Below are 11,654 nucleotides of genomic sequence, written 5' to 3' on the forward strand. Positions count from 1 at the left end.
TAAGGATAAGGTGATGGAGTACATGGTGACACAGGACGAGATAGTATAAAGTCAGCATGGTTTCCTTCAGGGAAAATCCTGCCTGACGAACATGTTGGAATTCTTTGAGGAGATTACAAGTAGGATAGACAAAGGGGCTGCAGTGGATGTTGTGTATTTGGACATTCAGAAGGCCTTTGACAAGGTCCCACACAAAAGGCTGCTTACCGAGTTAGAGCCCATGTTATACAGGAAAGATACTGGCATGGTTACAGCATTGACTGATTGGAAGGAGGCAGCAAGAGGGAACCAAAGGATCATTTTCTGGTTGGCTGTCAGTGACTTGTGGTGTTCGGCAGGGGTCAGTGTTGGGACCACTTCTTTTTATGCTGTATATTAACGATTTAGATGATGGAATAGATGGGTTTTTTTCCAAGTTTGCAGATGATACAAAGATTGGTGGATGGGCAGGTCACTTTGAGGAAACAGGTGGGATGCAGAAGGACTTAGACACATTAAGAGTATGGGCAAGAAAGTGGCAAATGAAATACAATGTTGGAAAATGTATGGTCATGCACATTGGTAGTAGAAATAAATGTGCAGACTATTTTCTAAATGGGATCTGAGATCTAAATCTGAGATGCACAGGGACTTGGGAGTCCTTGTGTAGAACACCCTAAAGGTTAACTTGCAGGTTGAGTCGGTAGTGAGGAAGGCAAATGCTATGTTAGCATTCATTTCAAGAGGTCTAGAATACAAGAGCAGGGATGTGATACTGAGGCTTTAAAAGTCACTGGTGAGGCCTCACCTTGAATATTGTGAACAGTTTTGGGCACCTCATCTGAGGAAGATGTGCTGGCATTGGAGAGGTTCCAGAGGAGGTTCACAAGGATAATGCCAGGAATGAAAGGGTTATCATACAAGGATCGTTTTATGGCTCTGGGTCTGTACTCACTGAAATTCAGAAGGATGATGGGGGGCGGGGGGGGGAATCTCATTGAAACCTTTCGAATCTTGAAAGGCATAGACAGAGTAGATGTGGAAAGGATGGTTCCCATGGTGGGAGAGTCCAGGACAAGAAGGCACAGCCTCAGGATAGAGGGGCGCCCTTTCAAAACAGAGATGAGGAGAAATTTCTTTAGCCAAAGGGTGGTGAGTTTGTTAAATTTGTTGCCACATGCAGCTGTGGAGGACAGGTCGTTGGGTGTATTTAAGGCAGAGGTTGATAAGTTCTTGAATGGACATGGTTTCAAAGGTTACGGGGAGAAGGCTGGAAACTGGGTTTGAGGAGGAAATAAAAAATCGGATCAGCCATGATTGAATGGCGGAGCAGAGTCGATGGGCAGATGGCCTAATTCTACTCCCATGTCTTATGGTCTTTTAAATTTTATGTATCTGAAGAAACTTTTGTTGTCCTTTTTAATATTATTGGCTAACTTAGTTTTGTAATCCCTCTTTACCTTAATGACTTTTTTAGTTGCCTTTTGAAAGCTTCCCAATCCTCTGACTTTCCACTACTCTTTGCTCTGTTTTATTCCCTCTCTTTGGCTTTTATGTTGGCTTTGACTTCTCTTGTTAGCCACATCCTGCCTTCAGAGTACTTATTCTGTGGGATGTAGAAACAAAAAGACATAGAAAACCTACAGCAGAATACAGGCCCTTAGGCCCACAAAGCTGTGCCGAACATGTCCTTACCTGAGAATTTACCTAGGGTTACCCAAAGCCCTCTATTTTTCTAAGATTCATGTACCTATCCAGGAGGCTCTTAAACGACCCTATCGTATCTGCCTCCACCACTGTCACCAGCAGCCCATTCCACGCACTCACCACACTCTGTGTTTAAAAAAAACTTACTCTTGACATCTCCTCTGTACCTACTTCCAAGCAGCTTAAAACTGTGCCCTCTTATGTTAGCCATTTCAGCCCCGGGAAAAAGCCTCTGACTATCCACACGATCAATACCTCTCATCATCTTATGCACCTCTATCAGGTCACTTCTCATCGTCCGTCGCTCCAAGGAAAAAAGGCCGAGTTCACTCAACCTATTCTCATAAGGCATGCTTCCCAATCCAGGCAGCATCCTTGTGAATATCCTCGCCATCCTTTGCATGGTTTCCACATCCTTCCTGTAGTGAGGTGACCGGAATTGAGCACAGTACTCCAAGTGGGGTCTGACCAGGGTCCCATATTACTGCAACATTATCTCTCAGCTCCTAAACTCATTACCTCAATTGATGAAGGCCTATGCACTGCCTGCCTGCTTAACTACAGAGTCAACCTACGTAGCAGCTTTGAGTGTCCGATGGACTCCGACCCCAAGAACCCTCTGATCCTCCACACTGCCAAGAGTCCAAGTGTCATTAATACTATATTCTGCCATCATATTTGACCTGTCAGAATGAACCACCTAACAGTTATCTGGGTTGAACTCCATCTGCCTCTTCTCAGCCCAGTTTTGCATCCTATCAATTTCCCGCTGTAACCTTTGACAGCCCTCCACACTATCCACAACACCCCAACCTTTGTGTCATCAGCAAATTTACTAACCCATCCCTCCACTTCCTCCTGCAGGTCATTTATAAAAATCACGAACAGTAGGGGTCCCAAAACAGATCCCTGAGGCACACCACTGGTCCCCGACCTCCATGCATAATATGACCAGTCTACAACCACTCTTTGCCTTCTGTGGGTAAGCCAGTTCTGGATCCACAAAGCAATGTCCCCTTGGATCCCATGCCTCCTTACTTTCTCAAAAAGCCTTGCATGGGGTATCTTGTCAAATGCCTTGCTGAAATCCATATACTTTTCTACCATCATCAATGTGTTTAGTCACATCCTCCAAAATTCAATCAGGCTTGTAAGGCACAACCTGCCTTTGACAAAGCCATGCTGACTATTCCTAATCATATTATGCCTCTCCAAATGTTCATAAATCCTGCCCCTCAGGATCTTCTCCTTCAACTTACCAACCACTGAAGTAAGACTCACTGGTCTATAATTTCCTGGGCTATCCCGACTCGCTTTCTTGAATAAGATAACAACATCCGCAACCCTCCAATCCTCCAGAAACTCTCCAGAGGTTCAGCAATCTCCTTCCTCGCTTCCCACAGTAGCCTGGGGTACATCTCCTCTGGTCCCAGTGACTTATCCAACTTGATACTTTCCAAAAGCTCCAGCACGTCCTCTTTCTTAATATCTACATGATCAAGCTTTTCAGACCGTTGTAAACCATCCCTACAAACGCCAAGATCCTTTTCCATGGTGAATACTGAAGCAAAGTATTCATTAAGTACCTCTGCTATCTCGTGTGGTTCCATACACACTTTTCCACTGTCACACTTGATTGATCCTATTCTCTCACATCTTATCCTCTTCACATATTTGTAGAATGCCCTGGGATTTTCCTTCATCCTGTCCTAATCCTATTTGTTTCCCTGAGAACATCTGTTTCCAATTTATGCTTCCAAGTTCCTGCCTGATAGCCTCATATTTCCCCTTACTCCAATTAAACGCTTTCCTAACTTGCCTGTTCCTATCCCTCTCCAATGCTATGGTAAAGGAGATAGAATTGTGATCACAGGAGCCCAATGATCCAAAAATTTTATGCCCTGCCTCCTACATCAACTCCTTAGTCACATATTAAACTGTATAATCTTGCTTGTTCTGGCCTCACCAGCACGTGGCACGGAGACCAATCCTGAGATCACAACCCTGGAGGTCCTGCCCTTTAACTCAGCACCTAACGCCTTGAACTCCCTTTGCAGAACCTCGTCACTCATCCTACCCATGTCAGTGGTACCAATATGGAGCACGACTTCTGGCTGTTCACCCTCACACTTAAGAATGCTGAGGACTCAATCCCACATATCCCAGACCCTGGCACCCGGGAGGCAACATCCCATCTGGGAATCTCGTTCTCACCCACAGAGCCTCCTGTCCTTTTCCCCAACTAACAAATCCCTGTCACCACAGCATCCCTCCTCTCCCCCTTCCCTTCTGAGTCACAGAGGCAGACTCAGTAGCCGGGACCTGACCACTGTGACTTTCCTCTGTTAGGTCATCTCCCCTGGACAGTATCCTGTTGTTGAGGGGATGTCCATAGGGGTACTATACACTGGCTCCCTCAACCCTTTCCCCTTCCTGACTGTCACCCAGTTTCCGTGTCCTGCACCTTGTTGTAATTACCTCCCTGTACGTCCTGTCTCTCATCCCTTCAGCCTCCCGAATGATCCGGAGTTCACCCAGTTCCAGCTACAACTCCTTAACGTGGTTTGTCAGAAGCTGCAACTGGATGTACATCTCATAGTTGTAGTCCTCCGGGACACTGGAGGTCTCCCTGCCTTCCCACATCCCACAAGAGGAGCATTTGTCTATCCTGCCTGGCATCTCTACTGTCCTGGCTGAGCAGATACAAAGAAGAGAAGGAAAAAAGAAGAGCTTTTCTTTCCTTTGCTTTCTCTTAACCAGGTGGTGAGTTTGAGCCCCAACCGAGGCAGTGTGTTGTGTCTTAATCACACAGTGCTCTGCAACGACACTGGTGCCAAGCTGTATGAGTCCTAATGCCCTTCCCTTGGACAACATCGGTGTGGTGGAGAGGGGAGACTTGCAGCATGGGCAACTGCCGGTCTTCCATACAACCTTGTCCAGGCCTGCGCCCTGGAGAGTGAAGACTTTCCAGGTGCAGATCCATGGTCTCGCAAGACTAACGGATGCCTTTTATTTATTTTTTTCTCCCTGTTAAGCCTTGAAGAGCTGAAGCCTCAAGATCACCACTCTGACGATGTCCACTCAGACGATGGCTGCTGTGTTTGCCTGTCTTCCTTTAATTTGTTCTTATTCATCAATCCCAGATGCCGATTGGTCACTGGTTGCCCTGCACCTCCCTTAAAAAACTTCCCCCTCTCACGTTCCCTCTCTGTCCTCTGGTTTTGGACTCCCCCTTTATGGGAAAAAGACCATGAGCCTACACCTTACATCTGCCTCTTATGATTTTATATACCTTGAAATGGGGTCACCCCTCAACATCCATCGCTCCAGGGAAATGTCCCCAGCTTATCCAGTATCTCCTTTTAACCCAAGCCCTCTGGCCATTGATACAGCCTCCTGAAGCTTCCTGACCAGTGTAATGATATCTTCCCATAGTCGGGGAACCAGAAATGTCCACAATACTCCAAGTATGGTCTATCATCAACATCAAAGGCCTTGGTGAAGTTCATGTGGACAATGTCTACCACCTTGTCCTGGTCAATCCTCTCTGTCACCTCTTCAACAAACTGGAGTTTGTGAGCCGTGATTTTCCATGCACAACGGCATGCTGACTGTCCCTGATCTGTCCTTGTCTTTCCAAATGCAGCAGGCAGGATGCAGGGAGGATGTTTCCCCTGTCTGAGGAGTCGAGGGTCAGGGGTCACTGTCTCAGGATGGGGTGGACCCTCAGAGGATGGTGTGACTGGAATTCTCTGCACCGGAGGCTGTGGGGTCTCAGTCATTCAGTTCATTTAAAGTCACAGAGTCATCGTTGTACAGTATCGAAATGGGCCCTTCGGCCCGTCACCTCTGTTCTGACCTATTTATGTCAGTCTCCTTCTGTGTCCTGTCCATTAAAGTGTCTGGCTGAGTTTCTCGGAAACACAGTGATTGTATCTGATTCCATCACCTCCTCTGGCAGCAAGTTCCAAAATCAACCACTCACTGTTCCAGTAAACTCACCTTTAAACTCCTTCCTCCCTCCTCAGACCTGTGACCTCTTGTATTTGATCCCCCTCCTGTGGGAAGAAGATTTCAACAATCTGCTCAATCTACACCCCTCGTAACCTTATACATTTCTGTCAGATCACCCATCGGCCCATTCACCTGCATTTTGCCTGTATCCTGCTAAACCTTCCCTGTCATCATTTCTCAACTCCTCTTCTGTGCCAGTTCCACGGGACCCTCAATTCCCCCGTGTTACAGAAAATGATCGACCTCATTTTCTACCACATTACAGAAGCAAATGTGCTGCAGGTCCTAAAATGCAGAAAGGTCTATAAATCCCCAGGTCCTGATCGAGTGTATCCCAGGACATTGTGGGAAGCTCAGGAGGAAGGTGTGGAGCCCATTTTGGAGATATGTGTGTCATCGATAGCTGTGGGTGAGGGGCCAGAAGACTGGAGGGAGACTAATGTTGAACATTTATTGAAGATCGGCTGTAGGGAAAAGCCAGGGAAGTACAGACCGGTGAGCCTAACGTCAGTGGAGGGTACATTAATGGAGGGAATTCTGAGAGACGGGATCTACATTCATTTGGAAAGGTGAGGACTAATCAGGGATACCCAGCTTGGTTTTCTGCATGGACCGTACGGTAGCATAGTGGTTAGCACAACACTTTACAGTACCAGTGACCCGGGTTCATGTCCCATCACTGCCTGTAAGGAGTTTGTACGTTCCCCATGACCACGTGGGTTTCTTCCAGGTGCTCCGGTTTCACAGTCCAAACCCGTACCGGTTGGCAGGTTAATTGGTCATTGTAACTTGTCCCATGGTCAGGCTCGGATTAAATCAGGGGTTTCTGGGTGGTGCGGGTCATTGTAACTTGTCCCATGGTCAGGCTCGGATTAAATCAGGGGTTTCTGGGTGGTGGGGGTCATTGTAACTTGTCCCATGGTCAGGCTCGGATTAAATCAGGGGCTTCTGGGTGGTGGGGGTCATTGTAACTTGTCCCATGGTGAGGCTCGGATAAAATCAGGGGTTGCTGGGTGGTGGGGGTCATTGTAACTTGTCCCATGGTCAGGCTTGGATTAAATCAGGGGCTTCTGGGTGGTGGGGGTCATTGTAACTTGTCCCATGGTCAGGCTCGGATTAAATCAGGGGTTTCTGGGTGGTGGGGGTCATTGTAACTTGTCCCATGGTCAGGCTCGGATTAAATCAGGGGTTTCTGGGTGGTGGGGTCATTGTAACTTGTCCCATGGTCAGGCTCGGATTAAATCAGGGGTTTCTGGGTGGTGGGGGTCATTGTAACTTGTCCCATGGTCAGGCTCGGATTAAATCAGGGGTTTCTGGGTGGTGGGGTCATTGTAACTTGTCCCATGGTCAGGCTCGGATTAAATCAGGGGTTTCTGGGTGGTGGGGGTCATTGTAACTTGTCCCATGGTGAGGCTCGGATTAAATCAGGGGTTCTGGGTGGTGGGGGTCATTGTAACTTGTCCCATGGTCAGGCTCGGATTAAATCAGGGGTTGCTGGGTGGTGGGGTCATTGTAACTTGTTCCAGGGTCAGGCTCGGATTAAATCAGGGGTTTCTGGGTGGTGGGGGTCAAAGGGCCGGAAGGGTCTATTCCGTGCTGTATCTGAATAAATAAATTATAGCTGATGAAAGTGCAGTAGACATTATCTCCATGGAGTTTAGTGAGGGATTTGACAAGGTAGCAGAGAGTTGGATCACATGGGATACAGTACGATCTGGAATAGGATACAGAATTGTCTGGGTGGAGTCCTGTGACCAGCGGTTGTGCTGCAGGGATCGGTGCTGGGTCCACTGTTTTTCATCATTCATATGAATGATTTGGAGAGAATGTAGGTGACGTGTTTAGTAGGTTTGTGAAGGACTCTAAAATTGGTGGTTTCATGGACAGTGAAGAGGTTATTTATTTATTTAGATACAGTGTGAAACAGACCGTCCCAGACCAATGACCTGCTCCACCCAGCAACCCAACTATTTAAAACTAGCCTCATCACGGGCAATGTACAATGACCATTTAACCTACAAACTCGTCTTTGTACGAGCGTCACAGAGTGATAGAAACGAACAACACAGGCCCTTCAGCCCACCTAGTCTATACCGAAACATTTAAACTACCTGCTCCCATCGACCTGCACTGGGACCATCGTCCTCCAACTCCTACCATCCATGTACCTGTCCAAACTTCTCTTAAATGTTTAAATCGAGCTTGTATGAACCACTTGCACTGGCAGCTTGTTCACACTCTCACAACCCTCTGAATGAAACAGTTTCCCCTCATATTCCCCTTAAACTTTTCATCTTTCACCTTTAACACATGACCTCTGGTTGTAATCCCACCCAACCTCCGTGGAAGAAGCCTGCTTGCAGTTACGCTATCCATACCCTCATAATTTTGTATACCTCTATTAAATCTCTCCTCAGTCTTCTATGTTACAGGAATAAAGTCCTGAACTATTCAATCTTTCCTTATGTCTCACGTCCTCCAGTCCTAGCTACATCCCTGTAAATTTTCTCTGTACTGTTTCAATCTTGTTTACATCTTTCCTGTAGGTAGGTGACCAAAACTGTACACAATATTGCAAATTAGGCCTCACCAGGTCTCATACAACTTCAACATAACATCCCATCTCCTGTATTCAATACTTTGATTTATGAAGCCCAATGTGACAAAAGCTTTTTTTTTTTAACATTATCTACCTGTGACACCACTTTCGATGCACTATGGCCCTGTGTTCCCAGATCTGCTGTGGAACAGAGTCCTCAGTGCCCAACCATTCACTGTGTAAGACCTACACTGGGGTCCTACAGAAGTGCAACAGCTCACACTTGTCTACATTAAATTCCAGCTGACACTTTTCAGCCCATTTTTCCAGCTGCTCCAGATCCCACTGCAAGTAATGATGGTCTTCCTCGTGTCCACTCCTCCCCAATCTGAGGGATGAATCGCAAGCACCCAGAGGAAAAGCACGAGGTCTCGGGGAGACCGTACAAACTCCTTACAGATGGTGTCGCAATTGAACTCTGAACTCCAGAACGCCCCATGGTGAAACAGTATTGTGTTATCCACTATATAACCCTGTTGCTTATGCTTTGTCCAAGATTACAATGAGATCTTGATTAATTGGGTCTCTGGGCCATTGGATGGAAATTGATTTTAATTCAGATATGAGGGTGTTGCATTTTGGAGGGTAAACCAGGACCAGATTACACAGGAATCAGTGGGGCCCTGGAGAGTGTTGTGGAACAGAGAGACCAGGAGGTGATTGCCTTCATCAGTCAGAATACTGAGTACAGGAGCTGGGACTTTACGTTAAGAGTGTACAAGACATTGGGAAGGCCACATTTGGAGCAGAGTAATACACACAAACTGCTGGAGGAAATCAGCAGATCAGGCAGCATCTATGGATATGAATAAACAGTCGATGTTTTGGGTCAAGGTTTTGTGTGTGTTGCTTTGGATTTCCAGCATCCGCAGACTTTCTCGTCTTTATGATTTGGATCACTCTGTACAATTCTGGTGATCTTTCTGCAGGAAGAATGTCATTAAACTGAGAGGGTATAGAACAGATTTACAAGGATGTTACTGGGACTGGAGGGTTTGGGTTATAAGGAGAGGCTGGATATTCTGGGTCGTTTTCCTGGAGCTCAGGAAGCTGCAAAGGAAATTGTAGAGGTGGGTAGAGTTACAATGATTTAAAAGACATCTGGACAGGCACATGGGTAGGAAAGGTTTGAAGGAATATTGAGCAAATAGAGGCAAATGGAACAAGTTCATTAAAGTGAGTTGGTCAGCATGAATGAATTCTGCCTGACCTCCTCTTTAAATGCCTCCAGTGTTTACTCACTCCATCCTCATCTGGATCCAGTTGTTGCTCCTCTCCTTCCTCATACCCGTTTCCACTGCTATCTCCCGTCTTTCTTTCCAATCTTGAGGTAAGGTCTCTGCTTGAAATCTCCCTTAACACATGCTACTTGACCCGCTGAGATCCTCCAGAATCTAGTGTGTTGATCAGGAAAAATCCGCTCTCCATGGCGGGGAAAAACCTCGTGAAGATGCTGGTTGTCCATCCGCTGTGTTTGTGTAAAACCCGGGAAAGGGTCCTGTCGGCCACCCGACTGTGCCTGAGGCCCAGCGGCCTCTCCCCCGGTCCGGTCCCGGGGCCGCGCTGCCCGAGTCTCCCCCCCGATCCCCGGGGACTCTCTAATTCTCTGCTTCTCCCCCCAGTCTCTGTCACCCTGGATGTGGAAACGGCGCATCCGCTGCTCGAGGTGTCTGAGGATCGTAAGAGTGTGAGACGGACCGAGACCCAGAGGAGTCTCCCTGACACCGGGAAGAGGTTCACAGACTGGGCTTGTGTGCTGGGATCGGAGGGGTTCACATCGGGGAGACATTACTGGGAGGTGGAGGTGACGGGGAATCGGTGCTGGGGTCTGGGAGTCGCCGCAGAGTCTGTGGAGAGGAAGCGATGGGTCACACGGAGTCCGGAGACCGGATTCTGGATCATCGGGCGGGATGGTGACGAGATGAAGGTTCTCACCTCCCCTGAGTCCCGTCTCCCTGCCGGTCCCATCCCCGGGAGGGTGGGAGTTTATCTCAGTTACGAGTCCGGGACAGTTTCAATTTACAACGCGGAGACCAAGTTCCATCTCCACACCTTCACTGGGAACAAATTCACGGAGAAACTTTATCCTTTATTCGGGACAGTATATCCAAACGAGCGGCTGAGAATCTGCTCTGGTTCCGCTCCGGGTCTGTAAACGGGTCGGGTCCGGGACCGGCGTCAGGAGTAAGTCAGTGTAAATATAAATGTGCGAAGAGTGAAATAAACACGATGTGAGAATTATCGATCCATTAATTTTAACTCGTTCACCGCATCAGTCAACGGAACAGAAACACCGCGGATTCAGCAGCAGCCGCGGGCGGCGGGTCCTGAGCTCCCCGGCTCCGCCGGGTGCTAAAGTCCACCGGGACTGACCGGGTAACTGGGACAAGTGGTGGTGGGGCTGACTGGGAGAGGGAGGTCACGGTGAATCTTGGTAACACGGGACATGTACTGTCGGAAACACACGAAGCGGCGGGATCTCCCAGTGTGTCAGGTAACATCTGTGGAGGGAAATGGACAGGTGAGGGGTGGATCCAGGTGAGGGGTAATAGATGAGGGAGGGGTGGAGTTTGGAAATGTGTCAGAAACTGGGAGGTGAGAGGTGTCAGTGACAAAGGGCTGAAGATTTTGGAATCTGACAGGAGGGGAAAGTGGAGGCCGGAGTAAAGGGAGGGAGGTGGGGAGGAGTGTGTGGGTGATGGGGAACAGAGAGGGTGGGGGAGGGAGGGGAAAGAGATAGGGTGATGGGGCTGGTGGATCAGGAGGAGAGAGACATTTACATAGCAAAAGTGACAGGGAACAGCTACCAAAAGTTTCAGAATTCGGTGTTGATGCTGTCAGGTTGACGATCACCCTGACGGGACATGGGGAGCTGTTCCTCTAATTTATGAGACAAATAGAGCCGGGATCTCTACGTTAAATCAGATATTCATTTTGGGACACAGTTTATACCCAGGAATGCAGGAAAAACACAGAGACGTGGACATGATATTTTGGAGCCGGAAGTGTGGCAACACATGCAGGCTGATCCCAGCACAATCCTCGGGCAGACTGTGTTGGTCATTGACGCAATGGAGAAATGTAAATGGTGATGTCCCCTGTGTGTATTTGTGTGTGGTGGAGACAGAGAGAGAGTCTGAGACTTGCTCCAGGCTCCCCAGGTAGATGCAGGGATGATGTTTCTGGTAACGGGAGTGTCAGGATGAGGAGGCACAGTGAGGGGACGACCATTCAGAGGTGAATAAATGTATTTACCCAGCTCATAATCTAACAGGGCTCTGCACATTTACACATCAACTATGTTGAGGAGAGATGTGGATAGTGTTTTGGATTCAGAGGTCGATCCAGATTCTCC

The 11,654-nt window shown here is 47.9% G+C and overlaps 1 protein-coding gene across 1 annotated transcript in view; it reads left to right on the top strand.

The window, feature by feature from the left end:
- Nucleotides 1-10,531, top strand: part of LOC134346558 (nuclear factor 7, brain-like) — a 57,793-nt gene extending 47,262 nt beyond the window's left edge. The window contains exon 7 of the mRNA XM_063047974.1: nt 9,922-10,531. Coding sequence (XP_062904044.1) covers nt 9,922-10,454 — 533 coding nt within the window. The 3' untranslated portion in view covers nt 10,455-10,531. The remainder of the gene's footprint in view (nt 1-9,921) is intronic.
- The last annotated feature ends 1,123 nt before the right edge of the window (nt 10,532-11,654 follow it).

The sequence above is a fragment of the Mobula hypostoma genome, chromosome 5, assembly GCF_963921235.1.
Source record: "Mobula hypostoma chromosome 5, sMobHyp1.1, whole genome shotgun sequence".
NCBI classification, from domain to species: Eukaryota; Metazoa; Chordata; class Chondrichthyes; order Myliobatiformes; family Myliobatidae; genus Mobula; species Mobula hypostoma.